The following is a 25,521-nucleotide window of genomic DNA, read 5'->3' on the forward strand; positions in this document are numbered from 1 at the left end:
ATCCTAGAACCCACAGAGGCCCACCTCCCAAGTGCTGAGATAAAAGGTGTGTGCCAGCATGTCCAGGTAACCCTTATGTTTTAGGAGTCTCTCACTGACCCTAGAGCTTACCATTTCAACTAGACTGGTGGTTGACCAATAAGACCCTGGAACACAGCTGTCATCACATCTTCTGGTGCTGGGATTACAGGCACATACTGCCATGAATGGTTTTTACATGGCTGTAGGATATGAATTTAAATCTTCATTCTTCCATAGCAAGAATTTTACCATTGTGCCATCTCTCCAGCCCCATCACTATTACTACTATTGAATCTCATGCCAGGGCAGATTTGTGCTCCCAACCTGACATTTGTAGTGCCTGAGATATTTTTAGCTATCTAAACCTGAGTGGTGGTGGGTTTTACTAATGGCATCTAGCAGTCAGGTGCTGGGAGCAGGGCTCAACACCATACCATGCACAGGAGAGCCTTACTCCCCACATCTCAAGTAACTAACTCTCCCTAAGCACAGGCAGTGCTGAAGTTGAGACATGATCTACTCGGGTGAAAGATAACCTCCATCTTCCAGCACCTTTCTCTAGCTCCCACATCATGAGTCCTCTATCCCATTAGCTACGTCCTGGGAATCTATTTGTCTGCCTCATATGAACCCTGGTGTCCAGTTCCTGGCCTGTTTCTCTATCTGGCCATGTCTCCTGAGTCATAAGATCCCTGACCCCATGATGTTGAACAATGGTCACCTGATGGAGCAAAATATAATCAGGGTGTAGACCAGGATTCCACAGACGTAGGCACTGCCCAGGGATGCCAATATGATGAGAAATATTACCAAGGATCCTGAAATGGAGAACTCTCTGTGGACAGCAGGCAGTGGCCCTGAATGGAGAGGACAACATGACATAGAGTTTATTTGGCTGTGATAAAACACCATGACAAAAAGTAACTTGGAGAGGAAAGGGTTTATTTCATCTTACAGTGTGTTATGAAGGGAAGTCAGAACAGGAATTCAAGCAGAAACTTGGAAGCAGGAACTGAGGAACAGGCTGTGAGGATCACTGCTTGCTGGCTGGCTCTCCATGATTTGCTCAGCTTGCTTTCTTATACAACCCAGGACCTGTTGCCCAGGAGTGATACCACCCACAGTGGACTGGGCCCTCTCACGTCAATCATTAATCAAGAAAATGTCCCACATGTTTGTCTACCAGCCAATCTTACGGAGGCATTTTTCCCAGTTAAGATACCCTCTTCCCAGATGCATCGAGGCTTCTGTAAGTTGACAAAAACTAACCAGCACACTCAGCCATGTACGGGTTCTTCAAAGATTTATCAACACCCACTATGTGCAAAGCACTATTCAGGTATCAGTGATTCATCAATGATCAAAATCAATTCCTTGGGGCTAGTGAGACAGGTCTGTGAGCGAAGCGCTTGCCAAGCAGGCCTGATGACCTGAGCTCAACGTAAAGGTGGAAGGAGGGCTGACTCCACATAGCTGGCCTCCAACCTCTACCTGTGCACTGTAGTGAGGGTGCATCGCTCTATGTGCACACGTCATGCACACACACAATAAAAATAGAACCAAGCCCTGGCCCTTCTGGGCTGGCATGCAGGTGGCAGGACATGATGTTTGATATTGCCTACTTGACCGATGTGGAATGGCCAACGAGACACACCTCTGGACATGTCTGAGAGGGCATTTCCAGAGAGGGTTGACTGAGGAGGGAGGAGCCATCCCAGGGCTGAGGGCCTGGCCTGAAGCAAAAGTAAGCTGCGCATCAACACTCTCCTCTCTGCTTTCTGACTGCAGGTGCAGTGTGGCCAGCTGCCTCACACTCCTGATGGACGCCATGATTTCCCTGACTCTGTGTACCGACATAAACCCCTCCATCATGACGTTGATTTTTGTCACAGCAATGAGAAGTAACTAATACAGATGCAGACAGTGGACAACGGAGTAGAAATGGCCAGCATACCCGAGGATAGGGAGTTTTGAGGGGTGAAGTCTGGTTACACAGGGTCATTAACTCACTGAAGACAAACCCAAAGCACCATGGGCATGGCAGACACCGTGCTAAGGGGCAAGCGATGAGCTAATGGCTGGCTAGTCTTCGCCTTCCTAAAGCTTAGAGACTTGTGGAGAGGGAAACTATAAACTGGGGAGCCTCAAAAGTATGCCATGCCGAATCCGCTCACAGCTTTCTCTGGGATGTGCAGCCAGGCTGGTCGCCTTTGGGGGAGTTTTCTACAGTGTTTTGATTATCACAGTACTCTACTGTAGAGGGACTTGTCCTGAAACTATACATGGGAAAACTGAGTCTGGAAATGGTGAAATTCTTGCTCCTGTTGCACATTGGTAGCAGGGTACAATTTGAATCCTAATCCTTTCATTTTGTGTGTGTGTGTGTGTGTGTGTGTGTGTGTGTGTGTGTGTGCGCGCTCAAGTGCGCATGTGCATGAGTGTGTGTAATGTGTACATGTGCATGTGTTTTGTTCATGCATACGAAGGTAAGAGCTTAACCTCAAATGTCATTCCTAAGGTGTCACCCGATGGGTGTTTTTAAAAATTGAATTGGGTTACTGGCCCGTGTGTGGAGGTGGGAGGACAACTTGAGAGAGCCACCCCTCCTCTGGTCCTGGTGCAGCTCTCCGGGACTGAACCCCACTGAACCCCGGCTGACAGGTGACGGCGAGCACTCCCACCTGCTCAGCCGTCTTACTAGCTCACCTTGGTGGGGTTTGTTGTTGTTGTTGGTTTGTGTGTGTGTGTGTGTGTGTGTGTGTGTGTGTGTGTGTGTGTGTGTCTTGTTGGATTTCTTTTTTTTAAGACAGGATCTCACTGTACGGCCCTGCTGACCAGGCTGGCCTCCAACCTCGCTTCTGCCTCCCAAATGCCACAGTATCTGACCCCATCTCACTTTTCAAGACAAGCTTTCCCACTGGCCTGGAGCTCTCGAAGTGGGCGAGCCTGTGAGCTCCAGGGATCTTCCTGCCTCTGCCTGCCCCGGTGCCGGGATCACAGGCACACCACCACAGCTGACGTTTTCACCTGGGTTTTGGACACAGACCCTCACGTGCACAGTGAGCACTTCACTGAGACAAGCCCTCAGCCCGAGTCCCCGCCGCTTACTGGCTCTTTCCTTGGCTTTCTCCCTACAAAGGTCAGTTTCTCTCCTTCCAGCAAAGGACTGAGCTCTGTGGCTGCTGGGGAGAAAGTGGTACTTTCCTCATATACAAAGTTGTCACCGTTCCTGGTTTTAAAACCACAAGAAATAAGCATTTCTGCAGTGTCTGAACTTCCATCCACCTTCCTACTTTCGCTTATGGGAGTTACTGTCTTTTTGCGGTGTGGGTGTGTGGGGTTACGACGGCCTGGACTGTTGAATGAAAACACAGAGGCACCTTAGGAATGAATCTATCCTCTGTGGCTGCAGGGGGATACAGCCTCTAAGGAGCCTCTAAAAATGCTCGCCCAGAACATTTTTATTTTTCTCGATATTTACAGTTTAGCCAATTCATATCCATATGCTCAAAACAACCTGAATGAAGCATCCAAAAGTACAATGCCAAGTGCAAGTTTTTCGATTCATCAGATACCACAGTTTTCTGGGTTTCCTGAACCAAGTTTTACACAGGCTTTGTATCCTTGAGAGACTTTCTTTTGGGCAAGATTCACATAGAGGGCAACAAGAGAAGCAGAAGATGGATTAAGGCTAGGTGCCAGCACTCTGGAGTCAGACCAGGTGTAGCCCAGTGGGAATTCCCGCACACCATATGGATACATTGAGGGCAAAGGCAATGGCAGAGTCCCTTGTAAAGGAGTCTCTCCACTTTCCCACCTGCAGTGGAGCCTTGGGTCAGGTGCTCAACTCCCTGGGGCTGGGTTTCCTCCCGTGTGAGACAGAGGTATTGAATCACTCACTGTGCCAAGAGACCAGGATGGTCACACAGGCCAGGACTGTGGCTGGACATAGAAAGTAAATGCTGGCCAGTCTTGTCTCTGGTGGAATTTGCTCTGACTCTAGGACAGGAAACTGCGGATGATTGATAGAGTAGACAGATTTGGACAGGCCCTTAGAAGACGAGGAGGGTGTCACTGAAGGGCTCTAGCAGGCCTGAGCATGACAAGCATGGCTCTGGCCTTGCCCTTCCCCATTCTCTCTTCCTTGCTAAACTATTAGATTACATTCCTAAAGCTAGCCCCCAAGGTCTATTCCTTATTTGGCCATTTTCTCCTCCTGAGACTGACTACTAAGGTCCAGCTCTCAAAGTATTGAAGTCCAGCAATCAAAAGTCTCCTTTTGGACACCCTAATTAACATGCTCAATCAAAACTAAACACCTCATCCTCACACAGGGTTTCCCCCTTTCCCTTTATAAACTGCCATTTGTCTATGGGCCACATCTGTCTGCTCTCTATCCAGAGGCAGTCCTTTGTTCCCCAGGACAAACATCCCTCCCCTCTCCCTCACTCTCTGTCTCCTGTCTTTGTCTCTTATTCCCTGCCCTTTGTCCCTCTGAGGCAAATAAATCTCCTTTGTGTCGGTTTTAGATACGGCGCTTCTACTCTGCGAGGAAAGGTCATGAGGCACGAAAAAACCCAGTATCAGGGCTTTACTAGGAGGAGAGGGGGCACAGAAGAGAGTGACCAGGCCTGTAAAGACACGTGCAGGAGAGAGAGAGTGGGGAGGAGGAGAGAGTAGAAGAGGGGGAGGAGTCTGCGTCTGGCTTTTTAAGGATTTCCCTGCACATGCGCATGTGGGCTTATGGAGCTATGCCATGTATGTGTAGATTGCACGACCACGCTGCACGCATTATGTAATCATGCAGTGCATGGATGATGATGTAAGACGTAAAACCCCTTGCTTGGCTGCTGAACTGTACATGTGCAGTCATATAGCTGGAGGAATGCCTAGAACCCTAACATTCCAAACTTTTTTGCTTATTATAAAAAAGGCAGGTGAACAGGAATGGGGCATCGTTCTAGCCACACCCCCATGATCTTGCATGCCCTAGTGAGACTCTTAGTCATTTCCACCTACTCATTTCTGGGTATGTCCTATGTAATCCATGCGCTGTATGGTCACGTAAATTGCTTGCAGGATGACCTTGTGATCTATGCCCTTGCGTGGAGTAGCCACATGGGCCCATGTGTGTATGCATGGGTTAGTCCTTAATCGGCGGATCCCTTGTACCCTCCCTCACCTCCTCACATGTCTTTTCAGCAGGCCTGATCATATCCTGTCCTTTCATCTTCCTAATAAAACTCTTCTTTTTTAAGATTTATTTATTATTATGTATACAGCATGTGTGACTGCAGGCCAGAAGAGGGCACCAGATCTCATTATGGATGGTTGTGAGCCACCATGTGGTTGCTGGAAAATGAGCTCAGGACCTCTGGGAGAGCAGTCAGTGCTCCTAACTCTGAGCCATCTCTCCAGCCCCTAATAAAACTGTTGATAGTGGGTTTTTGTTGTGTTTCATGACTTTTCCTCCCAGGGTAAGAGTGCCACGTAAAACCAACTTTTGGTGCTATGCAAAGCAGTCCCTCCTGGCACTTTGCGCTCAGGAACCCATGCCGAGGATTCTGCTCCATTCATGACTGCCCACTTTCCATTTGCCTGGCCACCAGATTCCTGCACACAACACCGGCTACTGCAATTGGCGAGTCCCCCACTTTTCAGCCAATGTAAACATCCTCCTGGACCCATGGGAATGCCACCGAGTGTCTGGCACCTCTCTGGTGTCCCTGAGACTGGGGGTAACCCTGGCCATGGCCTTCACTGGCTATGGTCAATCCCTATTGCAGGCTAAAATTTCTAGCCATCTCTCATGTCTACAGTTTGAGATATAATTCGTGCTGTCAGACCCCCGTCCTCAGGTGTGTCCTCAGGCTGTGTAAGGCCAACACATTTCTCTGGCTTGATGAAGCAGTAAATGCTGTTGGACTCCCAGAGGGTCCCTGTTTTTGCATGCCTTGGCCCCCACCCCCTGCTTGACGAAGCTCTGTGGCAGCTTATGCCTGTTTACAGATCTATCCTTGGCCTTAGGGACTCCCAAGGCTTTGGCTTTGGGTCCATTTGTTTTTTTATTTTTTTCTCCCAGCTGCAGTCATGGGACACAAAGGCTTCCTCTTCTTGGTCCCACTCCTCCTCTGAGAAATGCCTTAAATATCCCTATTTTATGTAAATATGGCTGCATAACGGCTGCTTGAACCCCGATATTTCACGGGAATTATCTAACTTCTGCCAGTGAATGGGCAAATGAAAAGAGTTACCTTATCCCCATGCTTTTATCTAAGCTCTTGAAATCTCCCTTTCTGAGTCTTTCTCTCCTGCCCATGTGCATTTCTGAGCCTGAGGAATCTCTGACTCTAAAGAACCTTCACCTGCCAGGCGGTGGTGGTGCACACCTTTAATCCCAGCACTCAGGAGGCAGAGGCAGGTGGATCTCTGTGAGTTTGAGGCCAGCCTGGTCTACAGAGTGAGATCTAGGACAGGCGCCAAAACTACACAGAGAAACCCTGTCTTGAAAAACTAAAAAAAAAAAACAAAAAAAAAACCCTTCACCTATGTTCTCCCATACCAGAAGGGCTGCTAAGCATGGACAAGTCTGGAAGCAGGCTAGGACACATGTAAATGAGTTTTACAATCAGGATCCACATTGGGATCTAATAATCTCTTTAGCCAGAGATCAGTTTACAGCCTGCCTCCTAGGGGGTCTTCCTAAAACTGTCCTCAAAACCAGCAAACTATCAAAAAAAAAAAAAAACATAATTCAAGATACAGAATAAAATCCATCTCATGTCTCCCAGAGCTTCCTGACATCAGGGCTAAGCTTAAGCATCTGGAGAGAGGTCCCTTGACCCCACAGGCAGAAGTTTCAGCTGTGGCATTTAAGGTACCATGGGAGAGATGAAAAGCCCATGAACAAAATTGCCAAATGCTGGCACATGCCATCCGAGCAGCTGCATAAGGGCTTCCAGGTCCCTGTTTCAAATGTGTGCTAGAAAAGGCGACATGGGCTAATGCATGCCCTGCCCCTTGGGCCATCAATTGAGCCTTGATCAAAGTGCCACCTAGAGAGATAACTGGTCAACTGACTGCCCTCATGCACCTTGTGGCATGGGGACATCAAACAAAGACCTCCAGCAGACCTCCTGGGCTTGGCTACAGGCTCACAGGGAACCCAGGATGCAGCATGGGGTGATCCATTTCCTTCCTGTTGGACACCGAGCCACTTACTCAGTCCTGAGGGAGTTTTGAGGTCCCACCTCTCCTTGTTTCCCTATTGTCGGGGTAGGGGGACAGCCTTACCTACCTCATCAGATCCCACCACTAATTGTATTTCAGAGGCATCCCTCTCACACACACATTCTTAGTGGTGCCAACCTGCCCTGTGCCTCTAACAGAAAGGGATTTTCTAGCTAAGGTAGGAGCATCTATTTCATTTGCTCCCCACATTCGCCTCACCCCAGATTCGCCAGCAGCAACTCTCCTTCTCCTCCTAGCCACCCACCCTACTAACTCTAACAGTTTTTTTCCCTTGCCAGTCTCTCAGGTGGACCCCAAAGTCTGGGACACCCAGAACCCTTCTATCTCTAGGCACCATCTGCCTATTACTATCTAGTTACAGGACCCTACTAGGTATATTACCCAAGCTCAGTACCCTCTCTCACTCCAGAGCCTAAGAGGACCTAAGCCTATCATTTCTGACCTCAGGAAAAAGCTGCTCCACCCAATCCCTTCGCCTTTTAACACCCCTATATATGCAGTTAAAGAGTCTAATGGAACCTACTGCCTGGTTCAAGACCTCTGGCTCATTAAATCTGCAGTGGTTCCTCTCCATCCGGTAGTGCCTAACCCCTTACACTCTCCTGTCCTCTATCTCTTTAGGAACCTCTCACTTCTCAGTTCTAGACCGCAAGGATGCCTTCTTTTCTATCCCTCTCAGCCCTCAGTCTCAAAATATCTTTGCTTTCACCTGGAATGACCCTGACACTCATCTGTCTACACAGCTGACCTAAACTGTCTTGCCACAAGGATTCAGGGACAGTCCACACCTATTTGGTCAGGCTCTGGCCTCTGACCTGCTCTCTCTGTCCCTCCCTGGCTCTAAACTAATACAGTATGTAGATGACATTCTGCTCTGCAGCCTGTCCTTACAAGTTAGCTAAACTAACACCTCTGCTCTCCTAAATTTCTATCCAGCCGAGGCTATAGGATATCCCCCTCCAAAGTTCAACTGTCCACTCCCTAGGTCACCTATTTGTGTCTAACCATTACCCCAACCCACAAGGCTATTACTATAGATAGAAAGCATCTAATCCAGTCTCTTGCAGTCCCCTCCACTAAACAGGAGATTCTGTCCTTTCTGGGAATAGCTGGCTTCTTACAGGCCTGGGTTCCATCTTTTTCTCTCCTTGCTCGCCCCTTATATGAGACAGCTCTGGGCTCCCCACATGAGCCCCTCCTTCACCCCATTACTAAACCTTTCCTGAAGCTCCAACAGGCTCTCTTCCAGGCCCCAGTGCTTCACCTTCCAGACCTAACCGGTCCCTTCTCCCCCTATGTAGCATAGAAGGAGGGATTTGCTCTGGGAACTCTAGGACATCAGCTGGGACTCTCCTTTGCACCTGTTGCCTGTCTGTCAAAGAAGCTAGACCTTACCAGTCAGGGCTGGGCACCTTGCCTCTGTGCCTTAGCAGCTGCAGAGCTCCTTATTCGGGAATCAAAGAAGCTAAGCTTTGGGTCACCTATTACTGTCTTCTCTCATAACCTGTCCCATCACTTAGCTTATAAAGTCTTACGAACTTTACCTCCATCCCAGCTTCTTTCTCCCCAGGTAGCATTACTAGAAGATGTCACACTTACTTTCCAGACTTGCCCACCTTAATATTTCAAGCCTCCTCCCTCAATCTAACGTTACCTATCCTTCTCATTCCTGCACTGAAACCTTGGAGGCACTGTGGCCTCACCCTTCGCACATACAGGAGCGCACATTGCCCCAGGCCACTCATACCTGGTACACAGATGGCAGCTCCTTCTTACATGAGGGGACCTATAAAGTGGGTTATGCCATAGTGTCAGACACTGAGGTGATAGAAGCACAGGCACTACCCATACACACCACTAACCAACAGGCTGAGCTGACAGCTCTCACCCGTGCCTTCCAGTTGGCACAGCGGCAATCCCTAAATGTTTACACAGATTCCAAATATGCTTTCCATATCCTCCTGTCCCATGCTGCTATCTGGAAAGAGCGTGGGTCCTTACAGCAAAGGAAGGATCCCTATCAGGCCAAATAATGGCCATGCTAAAGGCCTCCCACCTCCCCAAGGCTACAGGAGTTATCCACTGCTGGTCTCATCAGACTGACAGCTCCATCATCTCCAAGGGAAATAACTGGGCTGACCAGGCAGCCAGGACAGTGGCCCTCCAGGACCCAGACTCACCCCACTCACCGCAGGGAATCCATACAGTGCAGCCCACACCCTCACAGGCAACTCCTGACACTAGGCAAATTCTGTCCTATCTACACCAGCTCTACACCAGCTCGTTCACCCTAATAGTCTTGTTCTGTCTCAATTCATAAAAGCTCACCTGCAGCCCACCTCTGAGGACTTACAGTTCTTAAGAACTATTACTGCCTCTTGTGAGATTTTTCCAAAGGACAGACCCCAATACCAAGTACAGGAGTCAGCCTTTTCCCACCCACCAGGCTAGAGGTTCCCTTCAGGGACTGACTGGCAGCTCGATTTTACCCATATGCCCACTGTCAGGAAAATTAAATATCTCCTTGTGATGGTGGACTCATTTTCGAACTGGGTGGAGGCATACCCTGTTTCTAACAAACAGGCTCAGACAGTTGCAGATCTCTTTCTCCAAGAAATTATTCCTCGGTTTGGGATTCCTGCCTCTCTTCAGTCTGATTATGGTCTGGAGTTCACCTCCCAGATTTCTCAGACACTAGCTAAGGCTCTCAATATTCCTTGGCATTTTCATATCCTATACCATCCTCAGTCCTCAGGAAAGGTGGAGCGTACCAACTGGTCTTTAAAATCTATTCTTATTGGGGTTGAGGATTTAGCTCGGTGGTAGAGAGGCCCTGGGTTTGGTCCTCAGCTCCGGGGCAAAAAAAGAAAGAAAGAAAATCTATTCTTACTAAAATGTCACAGGAACTTCACCTTGACTGTGTAAAATTATTGCCTCTAGCTCTTTTCAGGCTCAGGGCTCTTCCCAAGAAGCCTCTTTCAATTTCTCCATTTGAACTAATATATGGGATAACACCAGGTCTTCTATCCAACCCTTCAACCGTTCCAGACAGCCTGTTAACTCTCCTGCTACGTCACCTGTAGCAGGAATCTTAAAGAGTCTTATTAATAAAATCAAACCTGAGGCCAGTTATTGGAGTGAATGCTGGAAGATCAGAGAGACAGAACAAGTCACAACTAACCTCATCTGGCCAACTTCTCAGCTGGTCTTGTTTCCTCAGACTGGAAGCTTCTGTGTCCTCATCCCAATGGCTCTCAGCTGAACTGTGCTGCTCAAAACCTAAAAGCTTAACCAGCCAAATGCCGCTAGTTTCTGGTCCTCACGCCTTGTATACCTTTCTGCTTTCTACCAACACTCCCTAGGATTAAAGGCTCGCTTTCTGGGATTAAAGGCGTGTGCTACCACTGCCTATCCTAAGTATCTAGTAGTTTTTCTGTTCTCTGACCCCAGATAAGTTTATTAGGGTACACAATATTTTGGGGAACACAATGCCACCACAGTCACCTAAGGTCTATTCTGTGGAACTTCGCAGACCACTCCTTACCTCAGCCATGTGACAGTCCTTGCCCACCCTCAATCCATGCTGGGGATCAGGTTCTTCTTTCCCCTCTAGGCCAGTGCCCTTCACCCCTTTCCCCTAAATGGCAGGGACCCTTCAAGGTAATTCTTGTAACCCCCACAGCTGCTAAGCTCGAGGGTTTTCCTCACTGGGTCCATCTGTCTCATCTGAAACCTTTTATCTCACCTCCATCCCAGAAAAATCTCTCTTAACACATAGTGACACAGACAGGACCCTGCTCTCTCAAGTTCCAGAGGACACCAGGATCCACTGCCTTGTCACCAATTCCAGAAGAATGAGTGGAATTCCTTTCTGGTTCCCATTCCTAATTAACTACTCAGCTAATTGTTACAGGATCACCATAGAGCTGGAGGCCAAGGACCATCAGATATACCCAGGTGGTAAGGAACAGTAACCGTCTGAAGGTATTTACACCCCAAAAGGGTCTGGGCTCTGCAAAAACAGACTTTAATATAACCATCTATTACTGTTAAATGCTCAACAATTGATCAACTGTGTCTCCTGGATGCTAAACTAATAAAGGAAACAGGTGCCCTAAAATAATCTGTCTCTGATAAAGGTTATCTCAGGTACAAATTAAAAACATGCTCCAAATCTCAATCTCTCTCTCTCTCTCTCTCTCTCTCTCTCTCTCTCTCTCTCTCTCTCTCTCTCTCTCTCTTTCTCTCTCTCACCAATATAAGCAGAGTACTAAATACTACAACGTAATGGTCACCAGCCCAAGACTTTAATTTTCTCATGGCTGCTTCTTAATATGTTCAAAATTTTTCTAAGCTCCAGAAACCAGCTTGAATCCATCTGGACAGATCGGATCTGCTTCAGATAAGTGCAAAAATCAAACTTTCCTGGTCTTGGGACCCCCTCTCTCACCCTGGGGAACCCCCAAAGAAAAAAATTAAAAAGTTCTTTTTTCTAAGCTTTTCTCCATCTTACCAGCACTCTCCCAGACTCAAGCAGCCAGAGTTCCAAGCCAAGAAAGATGGATAACTCCAAGGCAGCAGACAACAGCCCACCATCCCAGGACGCCTAACTACCTCAGAAGTCCCCTTCCCTATCCCCCTAAGAGCCAACGGATGCCCACCAAGTGAGCTGGAAGCAGTTTTCAGGAGAAACAATGTCCCATACCCGCTCATCCACCATCTTTTACAAAAACAAAGAGTTTGGGATTATAGGAATTCTAGCCACGCCCCCATGATCATGCATGCCTGGGTGGGGCATGTAGTCATTTCCGCCTAGTCATTTCCGGGTCATACGTCCTATGTAACCCATGCGCTGCATGGTCACGTAAATTGTGCACAGCATAACCATGTAATCGATGCACATGCGTGGAATAGCCATGTGGGCCCATGTGTGCATGCGTTGGGTAGTCCTTAAAAGGCAGATCCCATGTACACTCCCTCTCCTTCTCACGGGTCTTTTCAGAAGGCCTGATCACATCCTGTCCTTTCGTCTTCCTAATAAAACTCTTGATAGTGGGTTTTTGTCGTGTTTCATGACTTTTCCTCGAAGGGTAGGAGCACTGAGTAAAACCAACACTTTGTGTTGAGAACTTACTCTTGGTGTGTCCTGTGCTGACCAGTCAGCTGTGAGTGGGGTGTAGTAAGAGGGGCCCCCTGACATGGGAATTGCCTAGACAAAAACATGGGAGGAAAAGTCTGGAGAGTATGGTGATTGTACTCACGAGGTGGCTGGATGGTGACCTCTCTGTAGAAGGCCAGCTGGGTCTCCGGGTTCTCCACAATACACCGGTAACTGCCCATTTGCTCCCAGGACAGACTAGGGAGGGTCATGTTCTCCTCTGAGACACTTAGGAGGGAGCCATTATGGATCCAGTGGTACTTGGGTTCTGGCCTGGAGAAACAGGTGCATTCCAGCTGCACAGTGGAGCCAGTAACAGCAGTCAGCACACCATTGAAGACATCGGGCTGGGTCCACAGTGATACATAGTCTGGCCCATCTGCAGAGACAGGGCAGAAGACCACAGCTATACTTCAGATCCCTCTTGGGATGGCATCCTGTCCTCCAGACACAAAGTGTCCCACTATGTCAAGTGAGCCAGCCCAGGTGACAGCCGAAACACGGGAATGGCAGCTCCCATGCTGAGTTCTTGTCCCTACTATGGGATAAACCTTGGTAGCCCCACACACCATAGCAAAAGGCATAGAGCAAAGCAGAAAAACTCACCACACCAACTGCGTGCAAGGAACCAAGCTAAGCTCTGTACACATTTCACAAGTGTGTAATCCACAAAATTTATGCCATTCGGTTCCAGACATGATCACCTCGCAGATGCAAATCTCAGAGGAGAGGAGACGGGTTCAAGTTCCCTGTCCATACAGCAGCAGCAAGTAGTCAGGGCTTAGCTACGGTCTAGGGGCCCAGTCTTGGTTCCAGTCGGAAACCCACAGAAGCTGTGTCCTCCTGTGAATTAGCTTCCTTCGGATGGTGTCACAGCCTCCATCTTAGGAAACGGGAGGACCACTGAGCAGTTCCTACCTACAGTGTGAAAACCACCTGAGATGTCTGATTATGATTTTCAGTTGAAACTAAATGTAAAAGACAGTTCTGAGTGCTGAAAGATTCTGGATGGGTGTTTATTAGTTCCTCGTATTTGTTGTTGTTGTTGTGCTTGGGATCACGTGGCTTCCTGCATGCTAGGCCTGCACTCCACCACTGAGCTATACCCCAACCTGTCATGGAGGCTTCTATTCTAGGGCTCTATCACTGAACTGTATCCCACACCATGAGTAAGTTTTTAAATCCAACTTGCTGTTGAGGGAGCATAATCCATGCAACTGGAGCAAGAATAAAAAATGTGGTGATATTTTGTTTGTGCTCTAACCAAGGAAGCTTGCCTGGAGATCAGAGGGTTAGCCACTGGTTAACCATTGAGGCCAGGCAGTGGTGGCACACACCTTTAATCCCAACACTTGGGAGGAAGAAACAGGAAGTGATATGGCTGGGTGGAGAGAGGAAGTGATAAGGCGAGATGGAGACAGGAGCTTGGCCCCCTTTTCGGTCTGAGGAGTCCTAGAGGTAAGCACTCTCTGGTGCCTGGCTGCTCTGCTTCTCTGATCTAGCAGCTTTTACCCCAACATCCGACTCTAGGTTTTTATTATTAAGACCAATTAGAATTCGAGCTACAAAAAGTGAAGGTGACTTACCTAAATTTAGAAGAAAAGAACAAAATCCGTGAACAGATCTGAAGGTTTCAGAGAGTTAATAACTAAAAATTAATCTAAACATAATTAGAGATGAAGAGATGGCTCAGTGGCTAAGAGCACTTGTTCCTACAAGGGACCTGAGTTTGGTTACAGCACCCACAGCAGGCAGTTCATGACTGCCTGTAATTTTATCTTCAGGAGACCTAATACCCACTTTGGCCTCTGTTGGCACGCACGCACACATACCACATAATTCATAAACACACATACACACACATACACACACACACACACACACACACACACACACACACACACACAGAGTATATACTTACACAGATATACACATAAATAAAAGCAAATAAAAAAGGTAAAATTGTCATTTGAAATAAAAATAAGAATAAAAGATCAATTGTAATCTGCTCCTCTGTGTGTGTGTGTGTGTGTGTGTGTGTGTGTGTTTATGAATTATGTGGTATGTGTGGTAGATTTATACACATGTGCATGAAGGTGTGGATGCATACATGACTTACATGTGCAGGTCAGAGGTCAACATCACATACATCCCTCAACTACTCTTGAGTCATCTTTATTTTTTTTTGGAAAAAATTTGTTTTCATACAATATATTCTGATTATGATTTTCTCCTCTTCCAGCTCCCCTCAGATCCTCCCTACCACCTTACAAACCCACCTCCATGCCCTTTCGTTTTCTCTCTTTAAAAAACAAAACAAGCTGGGCGGTGGTGGCGCACGCCTTTAATCCCAGCACTCGGGAGGCAGAGCCAGGCGGATCTCTGTGAGTTCGAGGCCAGCCTGGGCTACCAAGTGAGTCCCAGGAAAGGTGCAAAGCTACACAGAGAAACCCTGTCTCGAAAAACCAAAAAAAAAAAAAAAAAAAAAAAACAAGCAAGCAAACAAACAAAACAAAGTGTCTTTCTGACCTAGAAGTCATCTATTCTGGCCAGGCTGGCTGGCCAGTGAGCTCCAGTCGTCTTTCTGTCTCTACCTCCCTAGTCCTGGAACTAGAGGCACACACCACCACACTCAACATTTATGCAAATGTCAGGGATCCCAATTCAGGTCCTCATGCTTGTTCAAGGATGGCACTTTCCCAGCCCCACATGCCTCTCTTTAAAAAAAAAAAAAAAAAAACAAGCAAGCAAGCAAACCAACAGACAGACCTCAGTAAACTCATACTGGCCATTTCTAGTCTCAGAATGGGGATCACATCCCTCTCCTAAAGCCCAACACCCCATGGGGACCACAGAGCTAAATGGCCAGAGCTGGGATTTTAACCACACCAAGCTGGTTGCAGGTTGGCTCAGCCTTTCTCCTCAGTATATACTAGAGTCTACCCCTGGCTTCACCCCACTCCCTCCCCCAACACCCTGTCCACTCACAGGCCACACTCAGCGGTATCTCCTCACTCCTCTGAAGTATTTCTGGGAAATCTTCTATGGCACACTGAAGATTGTGGTCATAGCGACTGACCCTGTGGATGACCAGAGTCTTGCCATCCAGGGAAATTGTCATGCGGTTATTGCCTGAAGTTGGTACAGAATTCACATACCACTTGATGTTGGAGGAGTTGGTAAGACATTTGGCAACCACGGAATCCATGCCTTCCACCAGGACACTGGCATTGGCTGAAGCATTAGCTGAGATGCCTGGGTTGCTTTTCAACTCTGGGTGAAGCAGAAGGAACAGGTAAGGCATAGAGTCAACTTTTTCAAGCTTTGGGACATGTTGAAGATATGGCATATTGGAGAGATGTCAAGAGCTCTAAGATAAGGCAAAAGAGAAGCCCCGGAGCTGACAGGGGCAGAGGAGGGAGGGGTGGGCGAGGGGCTGCCCAGTCCTGGGCAGGGCCCGAGTCATTCTGTACTTCAATTGCAATAGCAGCACATTCTTGGTCACAAACAGAAGGCCTAATGGTCGCTTTCTTCCCCTCTCTGTGTGCTTATATGTGTTGTATGTAGGACATGTGTTGATGGGTGAGAGTGACAACACATGCATGTCACTGAGCATGTGTGGAAGACCAAGGACAACCCTGGGTATCGGTCCTCACCTTCCACCTTGTTTGAGGCAGGGCCGCTTGTTCACCTCTGTGTACCCAGGTTGGCTGGCCCGTGAACTTCCACGGACTCAGTAGGAGTGCCTGGATTACAGATGTGCACTACCACACCCAGCTTTCAAACGCTGGTCTTCGAGCTTTCTTGGCAACTCACTCATCCACCTCCCCTCAACCCCCAGGAAAAGCTAGAGAGCCACCTTCACGGATTCCAGTGTCACTTTCAGGCGACCGAGACCCTGGACAGTATGTCCTCCAAGGAATCTCCCTATCAGAGTCCTTAGGGCTAGTTTCCGGTTTCTTACTGGGGAAACTGGTTGCCCTGACAACTCACTTAGAATCTCGAGCCAGCCAGTCGCTCTTTGAGTCCCGTTGCCAGTGTCCACCTCGACGGTATAGTATCCCGTATCATTTAATGCTGACCTCCTGATCACCAGGCTACCCGCGCGGGTCACGTTCTCACGACCAGTGTACAAGGGTCCAGGGTGCCGGGTATTGGGAGGGTTATAGCTAAAAATCATGTTTTCTGTACTGTTGTCCACGTCCCGGTACCAGCTGTACTCCAGGACATCTTCTGGGACATTTTCTAGGGTCAGAATGGTCCGGTACCTCTCCACTCCTGTGAGTGAGTCTGGGCTGATGAAGATCTGGCCGGAAGCCTGACAGATCCCACAGGTCAGCAAACTGGCTGAGGAAACCAAAGAAGAGAAAGGAAAGGGAGGCAGAGGGGAGGAGAATGGGGAGGGTAAGGGTGAGGAGGAGAGGGAGGGAGAGAGAGATCCAGGTAATTATTTTAACAATTCTATAACTGTCAGAATTTGAATCTTCAATGTCTCCCACAAGGCTCAGATTTTGGACACTTGGTTCCCAGCTGGTGGCATTATTTTGGGAGGCTGTGGAGTCTTTGGGGGGCAAGGTCTAAGAGGTGGAAGTAGTTCACTAAGGGTAAGCCTTTAGAGCGCATGTCCAGCCACTGGCTCCTGCCCTGCTCCATGCTCCTGGTACATGCCATGGTACCACACCCTGATGCTGCCATGAGCTAGACCGCCTCACCATGGCTCCCCCAGTATGCTGGACCACCTCACCATGGCTCCCCTGGTATGCTGGACTGAAACAAGAGCCAATAAACCTCCCTCCTTTGTTCCTGCCAGGAATTGTCACAGTGACTCCAAAGCAACTAATACTATAAATTAAGAGTTCCCAGGACAGCTGGTCTAGAGCTGGCTCAGTGGTTATGAGCGCTTGGTTAAGAGGACCTGGCCTTGGCTCCCAGCACCCACAGTGGGTGACTTACAACCACTGTAACTCTAGCTCCAGGGTCTCTGATGCCCTCTTCTGGCCTCCATGGATCCTTGCATACACATGCTGAACATAGATACTCTCGAGCACATACACATACACATAAAATAAAAAAATAAACCTCCAAGAGTTTCCAGTTCAGGAATGACCCCCTCATTTCTTCAGTCCTGTCTTTATCCATTGTTTCCCTCTCTCTCTCAGCCCACCCACTTTGTCCTTCACATGATAGCCCTGTGGATCTTAATAAAAGCCAAATGCGGCCCCGCTCTCCTCTGTTCAGTAGCCTTCCATGTATGCTCTTCCCCTTCCTGACACACAGACCCCTGCTCCACTCTCCCCATTTGCAGCCTCCCTGTGGACTCACTGCATCTTTATTTCTGATGTCTCCTGACCAGCCTGGGCCAGGTGACATTTCTGGGTTTCCTGGCATCCTGAGATCTCCATACCCCAGCCTTGACCACTCAGATTTTTAGTTTGAGGACAGATCTGTGAGCTCCAGGCAGACTGGGCTTGGCTGTGCCAGTCAGCCCTGGGCACATGGCTCTCCAGCTGATGCACAGGGCAGCACCTAGCATGGCCGTCCGGAGGATAAATGCAGGGGAGTCTCTCTGAGACTGACTGAGACAATTTTGATTGCAGATCTAAAGTCACAGAAGATGGTGTGGGTGGGGTGGGATCCGCTACCACCTTAGACACAAATGGTGTCCCCTACGCTGCCATGCCTGAGGTTTGGCCATGGGGGAGGCAGAGGTGCCTGAGACCCCACTCCACCCTGCAGGGTGAACACTACCATATTCAGAGCCGGTGTCTGTGTCTCCTAACAGATCCCGATAGCTGTGTGTGTTGTGGAGCACAAAGGGTCCTGGAGAAGGAGGGGGCTAGAAAGGGACCTAGGCTGGGTGGGAAGGGAGTCCAGACAGATAGGGAACCCCAGGGAACACGGGGTGATTGTAGGGAGGAGGGGGTCCAAGCTCACCAGTCCACATGGCAGGTGGATAGAACTGAATTCTCTGTCTCTCTCTGCATGTGTTCTTGCTGTGGCTGTGTGTATGCATATGTCTGAATCTGTGTCCCATCTGTCTGTGTCTCTGTGGGTGAGATATACCCAGATGTGTGTGCTCACTGAAGTCCTGGTGCGTGTCCTGTCTCTGGCTCTCTTCCCACCACTTGCTTCATGGGACTTCTGTGTTATGCCCCACAGGTCTGTTTCCTACCCCTTCCCAGCTGAGCTCTTGGCTGCCCTCCCCTCAGCCTCAGAAAGAAGATTCTTCTCCCTCTTACCTAGAAGGGTGAGCCACCTCCGGGGGCTACGGTTGGGCCTGGAAAAGTCCATGAGCTTCTTTGGTACTCCAGAGCTTGGGAGGTTCCACTGCAATATGCCAGCCCTGGCCTCCCCACTCCAGTGTGGTTCCTCCTAAGATGGACTCTGCCCAGCAGGGAGGGTGGACCCGTGGCAACCACCTCCTATCTTTATGGCTTTATGCTGTCTTTCAGCATTAATTTATCTTACTTTTATACCTATTAATATTTTTTTCTGCTTATGACACCAACAACGCCAGCTTCTTGCTACTTTTCAAAAACTGGGAAATATGAAAAAGCAGTTACAAAGGCAAGAGCATAACGTGTCTGTTGTTTCATTTTTATTCCAGCTCTGGGGATTGAACACAGGACCTTGCATGCTAGACAAATGCTCTACCACTGAGCTATATCCCAACCACAAATAGCATTTTTTGTGTGTGCTAGGGTTTGAACCCAGGGCTTTCTGTGTGTCTATTTTTTTGTTTTTCGAGGCAGGGTTTCTCTGTGTAGCTTTGTGCCTTTCCTGGATCCTCGCTCTGTAGACCAGGCTGGCCTCGAACTCACAAAGATTCTCCTGGCTCTGCCTCCCAAGTGCTGGGATTAAAAGCGTGTGCCACCACCGCCCGACAGTGTCTATGTTTTTTAAAACATTTTATTTATTTATTTACTTGTTTGTTGAGAGAGAGAGAGAGAGAGAGAGAGAGAGAGAGAGAGAGAGAGAGAGAGAGCACAGTGTGTGCAGGCCCAACCCTGGCTCTCAACTAACTCCTCCCACCTCTTACTGAGAGGTACAGACAGGTCTGGAAGCAGGCTAGGATGCATGGAAATAAGTTTATATCAGGACCCACATGGGGATCACAATAATCAGGATGGCTCTTTAGTCAAAGATCAGTTTACAGCCTGCCTCCTGGTGAGTCTTCTTAAAGCTGTCCTCAAGCCAGCAAACTATCAAAAAAAAAAAAAAAAAAAATTCAAGACGGAATAAAATCCGTTTCTTGTCTCCCAGAGCTCCCTGACCTTAGGGCTAAAACTTAAGCATCTGGAGAGCAAGGCTCCTGACCCCACAGCAGTCAAGTTGAAACTTGACTGTGGCATTTAAGGTGTGCAATGGGAGAAATGAGAAAGCCGAGAAAGGAACTGTCAAATGTCACAGCACCAAAGTAAGAAAACGGCGCTGGTTACTGGTGCTGGTTACCACGCTGAAAGGTCATGGCCACAACAGGACCAGTATCAGTATCTGAGCTTTATTAGGAGGAAGAGGGGTGGGGGTGGGGTACAAGAGAACCAGGCCTGGGAAGGAGCATGTGCAGAGAGAGAAAGATGGTGGGGGTGGGGGGGGAGGAAATAGAACAGAGAGAGGGGGTGGGGTCTGCGTCTGGCTTTTTAAGGGTTCCTGTGAATATGTGCAGGTGGGCTTATGGAGCTACACCACGCATGCGCTGATTGTGTGACCACACCGTGAGCACGTAGTCACCAGCACACACTGATGATGTTAGACACAAGACCCTTTGCTTAACTCCTGAACTGCGCATGTGCGGACAGGCAGCTGGAGTGAGGGCAGAATTCTAACAATCAGGCTTGGTGGCAAGCATTACTACCTGCTAAGCCCTCTTGATAGCCAAAGACTGCTGCATTTTATCTGGTTTTCCTGTTCAGGATTGTGATCCATCTTTTCATTGCTTTTTCTTGGATTATGACTATGCTCTTTCTCTCCACAGCATAATTCCCACGTCACATCCCCTCACGTACTTCGTCAGGCCATTTTTTAAATTAATTAATTAATTAATTTTACAACACAACCCTAGCCTCCCCTCCCTCCTCTCCTCCCACTCCATTCTCCCACCTCTGCTCCCCCCCATCCACCCCTCCTCTGTATTAGCTCAGAAAGGGGCAGGCCTCCCACGGGCATCAGCAAAGCATTGGCATGATAGCTGCCTTAAGACCAAGCACCTACCCCCGTATTCAGGCTGGCAAGGCAGTCCAGCATGAGGGATGGATTCCCAAGAGCCAGTCAAAGCACCAGGGCAGCCCCACTCCTGTTGCCATCAGGCCATTTTTAAAGGCCTGTACTAGCTCCACTCAATGAAAACCTTGTGAATTCATACACACAGAAGACACAGCTGGCAACAAACCACATCTATGATGGCAGCCCTTTAGGATTAAAAGAAAGGAGCAAATTCCTGCCACCTAGGGCAGCCGTGGAAATGGCACAGGCCATGGTGCTGATATAAACAGACCACAGCTTGCTTTTCCTATTGCGGTGATAAAACACTATGACCAAAAGTAACTTGCGGGAGGAAAGGGTTTATTTTAGCTTACAGCTCTCAGGTAACAAGCTACCACTGAGGGAAGTCAGAGCAGAAACCGAGAGGCAGGAACTGAAGCAGAGACCATGAAGGAATGCTGTTTACTTGCTTGCTTACTCAGTCTGCTTTCTTACACAACCCAGGACCACTTGCCTAGAGGTGGTACCACCCACAGTGAGCTGGGACTTCCCACATTAATTATTAGCCAAGAAAATGCCCTACAGACTTGCCTAAAGGCAATCTGGGGGAGGCATTTTCTTAATTGAGATTCCTCTTCTTAAATATGTCTTGGTTTGTGCCAAACTGATAAAAACCCAGCCAGCACACAGACCTACTGCGCTCCAGCTAGGACCTGCCTACTGCCTTTTACTACCTTCCTATAATAGGATAAGCCCATTGGTTACATCAGCGCTCTCATGACCTAACTATCTGGACACACCCTCAGAGACATACTCCTAGGCATTTCCAGAACATTAAGTTGACATTATTAATCATCACAGGGCTGTAAAGATGGCTCTGCAGTTAAGAGCACTTTGCTGCTGTTGCACGAGACCCAGATTTGGTTCCCAGCACCAACATGGCACATCATAGCTGTTTATAACTCCAGAGCCAATACCCTCTTCTGACCTCTGTGGGCTTCTGCATGCATACAGGGCACATAAACTGACAGAGGCATACAAACACACACATGAACAAGCAAAGAAAACCTCAAAATGTGTGTGTGGGGGGGGTTGCTGGAGAGATGGCTAAGCAACTAAGAGAGTACTACTCTTCCAGAGGACCCTAGAGTGTTGGTTCCCAGAATCTGTATCAGGCTACTTACAACTGTTTGTACTCCAGCACCAGGGGACCTGATGCCCTCTTCTGGACTACATGAGTATCTGCATACACATGCATATTATCCACCCCTTGAACCCACACAAACACACAAATTATTGAAAATAAAAATAAATCTTGAAAATCACTCATTAAAAAATTAAAACCAGTGTAGATGGATTTTCTTTTCTGCTACCAGTCCCAAATAATGACATGGAGAGTAATTATTAATTATGAAAGCTCAGCCTTAGCTTAGGCTTATTCCTAACTAGTTATTATAACTTAAATAAACCCATATTTTAAAATCTATGTTCTGTCACATGGCCCATTACCTCATCTCTCCATACTGCCTATCCTGCTTCTTCCTCCATGTCTGGCTGGTGACTCTGCCTTTCTTCTTCCCAGAGTTCTCGCTGTGCCTGGAAGTCCTGCCTACACCTCCTGCCTAGCTCACAGCCATCCAGCCTTTTACTGTGCCAATCACAGCAATACATCTTCACAGTGTACAAATATCCCACAACATTTCCCCCTTTTTCTCTAAATAAAAAGGGAAGGTTTTAACTCTAACACAGTAAAATTATATACAATAAGAACAACTATCAGGTAAGAATTGAATTTAGGGTTGGAGAGATGGCTCAGCGGTTAAGAGCACTGGCTCTTCTTCCAGAGGTCCTGAGTTCAATTCCCAGCAACCATGTGGTGGCTCACAACCATCTGTAATGAGATCTGGCACCCTCTTCTGGCCTGCAGGCATACATGCAGGCAGGACACTGTATATATAATAAATAAATAAATCTTAAAAAAAAAAAGAATTGAATTTAAAATGTCCAGGCTATCTGTATTTGGCAAATTTAGAGAAATTATTCCATTAACTATCCTATCTTGGTGAGTCCAAAGTTTTGTATCTAATTTACTTACTAACCTAATTTATATTACTAACCCAAAACTATTTTTTCAGACCTCAAAACATTTTCTTAAACAACTTAAGCTTTTATGTCTTTCAACCTTATATACTTTACACCTCTTTTGTGAGTTTTTTTTTCTGAATTTGGTAACAAGGAAAATTGTAACTATAACTATTGGATCTTTAACCCCATCAGAGACCTGAGAAGGATATAATATTACCTGAGTAAACAGGAAGTGCAGAGTAAATATCTTCCAAAACTATAGAAATGATAGAAACAGATGGCTGCCTGGACAGTCAACCAAAGTTCTTTTGCAATGGTGGGGCATCCATCTTTGGCCTACAGGCCTAGAATATCTGACAGACTTTTCTGTGAAGCAGAAATTTTGAAGGACTATCCTACCTTGTCTTGGCAGTTTGGCAGTCACTTTCTTCTGTGTCCTACTTGTCCAATTTGGACAGCATACTGTTAGAAGCCAAGGCAAGGGCAGTTTCTTGCCCAGTGGCTAGCTTTTCCACAATAAAGGCAAACTCCATATGGAGATTTTTCGATGCCCAGCATCCTTTTATGAAGTAAATTGGTGCTGCCAGGAGCAGACATGTCTCACCGTCATGAAAAGCCTTAGGTTAATACAGCCTAAATGCCATATTCTGTAGGTCTCTAAAGTGTTTGAAGATCACCTACCTATCTAAAATATATCTCTGCTGTCTTAGTTAGGGTTTCTATTGCTGTGACCAAACACTATGACCAAAAGGCAAATTGAGGAGGAAAGGATTTATATGACTTACACTTCAGCATTGCCATTAATCACTGAGGGAAGTCAGGACAGTATCTCAAACTAAGCAGGATCCTGGAGGCAGAAGTTGATGCAGAGGCCATGCAGGGGGAGCTGCTTACTGGCTTGCTTCCCATTGGCTTGCTCAGCCCACCTTCTTATAAAACCCAAGACCAGCATCCCAAAGATGGTACAACCCACCATCAGCTGGGCCCTCCTCCATTGATCACTAATTGAGAAAAATGCCATACAGCTGACTCTCATTGAGGCATTTCCTCAACTGAGGCTTCTTCCTCTAATGACTCGAACTTGTGTCAAGTTGACACAAAACCAGTCAGTACGTCTGCTTAACCTTGAAAATTTCCCTAACATGACTACAAGTTCGATTATTATAGATGACTAACTACTAACCTGTATTTCTTAATTACACATTACATTTTTAAATGAGCTGCATAGGTACAATACTTTCAACAAGAGTAGAAACATACATACAGTATAACATAACAAAAATAACCTTAAATTTGTATCAATATACAAAAATACCTTAAACAAGAGTAGAAACATATATAGGGTGTGCTCTAACAAAAATAACCTTAAATTTGTATCAATATACAAAAATTCATACCAATACAAAATATTTGAGATTAATAGTTGCTTTTTAGTTTAAAGTAGATTCAATAATCTACCCTTTTATCTCATCCTTTACATATGCCCCTTTTTCTTCTCAGAAAGAGATCCTTGAATCTAACCTCAATTGCTTAGTTTCCTCCCTTACCATGACCAGTAACAATTTGCAACCAACCCCCCTAAACAATAACAAACATCCATAATCCATTGAACAACCAAAAACCATCCATGAAACCTCTTGGGAATGTGGGCATCATCTTCTCTAGAATGCTTCCTGTTGTCTGGGAGTAATGGCATTTCTGGCAGACCTGAGAAAACTGGGACAATGGTCAAGTCCGGAAGAGCTAGCTGTATTATGTTTTGTTTAGTCTCTGTGTGATTTAAGTGTAGAGCTTATCTGAAGTCTTGACTAGAGTAGTCTGCGAGGCTGGACCATCTCAGCTTTCAAGTTGTTCTGGATATAGAATTTTGAAGAAACTGCAACAGAGGCATTCTAAGAGGCTGGATCACCCAGGCTACTTATTTGTCTTCATTGGTATCTGGGTTTATTTTTTTCTTTCTGAAAACACACAGACTTTTAAAGGTGACATATATCTGCATTAACACAAGTATGGAATGTGCAGTGTGTACAGGTCAGGTAAAGATGATTTTTTTGTTTTATGTTTGAGCAGGTAAAAAGTATCTGTCAACTTTATAAGTCTTTTTGGACTGTATAACCAAACCTCTATCCATGCCATATAAAAGGATGGCATGTAATAATAAGTCATGAGAACTCTGTAGCCAAGAAGATTTATCATGTTTCATCTAGTATCAGAACTATTCCCATTTCAAGGGATCAGCATATATGTCATATAATCTTTCATTTTTTTCTTTATGTCTGTAGCCAAAAATTTCAGGAGGTCTCCCCTAGCCAAATCTGATCTTTATTAATTTTGAAAAGAATCATAACTTTTGCTTCCTTTGGAAACAAAGGCATAACCTCTCTCCCAACACAACATATTTTCTGACTTCCATTTTGAAGTTAAGACATTCTCAAAATATATAGGTTGGTTTAATTTAGCAATTTCTATACTCTAATGTCTCTCAGCAACTATTGTTTTTTGTACATTATCATTTAAAAAATTCAAAGTCAATAAACACCATACAAGATCCAGACACCCTGTGTATTTTCCATCTTTATATGGCTATTTTTTAATTACTTTACTCTCTCTTTAAAGACTTTATTATTTTTAAACTATTTATTTTTCCTATACCCATTTTCTTTTCTTTCTTCAGCATCTAAGCACATCTTAAAACAGATTGCACCTTTTTAGAAGTTTTCTGTGTCTGGACCTGGCTTTCCCAAGCACCTGCAGCATTCTCTGGCCTTGTGAGACAAACCTTAAACTGTCATGTCAGCCACTGG

At 46.8% G+C, this 25,521-nt stretch overlaps 1 protein-coding gene across 6 annotated transcripts in view; it reads right to left on the bottom strand.

The window, feature by feature from the left end:
• The window catches only part of Ceacam18 (CEA cell adhesion molecule 18), a 64,264-nt gene that overhangs the window by 2,858 nt on the left and 35,885 nt on the right, over positions 1–25,521 (bottom strand). For 3 of the 6 annotated variants that reach the window (XM_052761668.1, XM_052761671.1, XM_052761670.1), the window contains exons 3-6: positions 16,424–16,777; positions 15,419–15,703; positions 12,534–12,809; positions 743–878 (exon numbers count right to left, since the gene is read on the bottom strand). In XM_052761668.1, coding sequence (XP_052617628.1) covers positions 743–878; positions 12,534–12,809; positions 15,419–15,703; positions 16,424–16,777 — 1,051 coding nt within the window. Of the gene's footprint in view, positions 1–742; positions 879–12,533; positions 12,810–15,418; positions 15,704–16,423; positions 16,778–25,521 lie in introns of those variants that run through there. The other 3 variants (XR_008223028.1, XM_052761672.1, XM_052761669.1) reach the window with 2 other exon arrangements.

This window comes from Peromyscus californicus, unplaced genomic scaffold, assembly GCF_007827085.1.
Source record: "Peromyscus californicus insignis strain IS unplaced genomic scaffold, ASM782708v3 Scaffold_4__1_contigs__length_199733344, whole genome shotgun sequence".
NCBI classification, from domain to species: domain Eukaryota; kingdom Metazoa; phylum Chordata; class Mammalia; order Rodentia; family Cricetidae; genus Peromyscus; species Peromyscus californicus.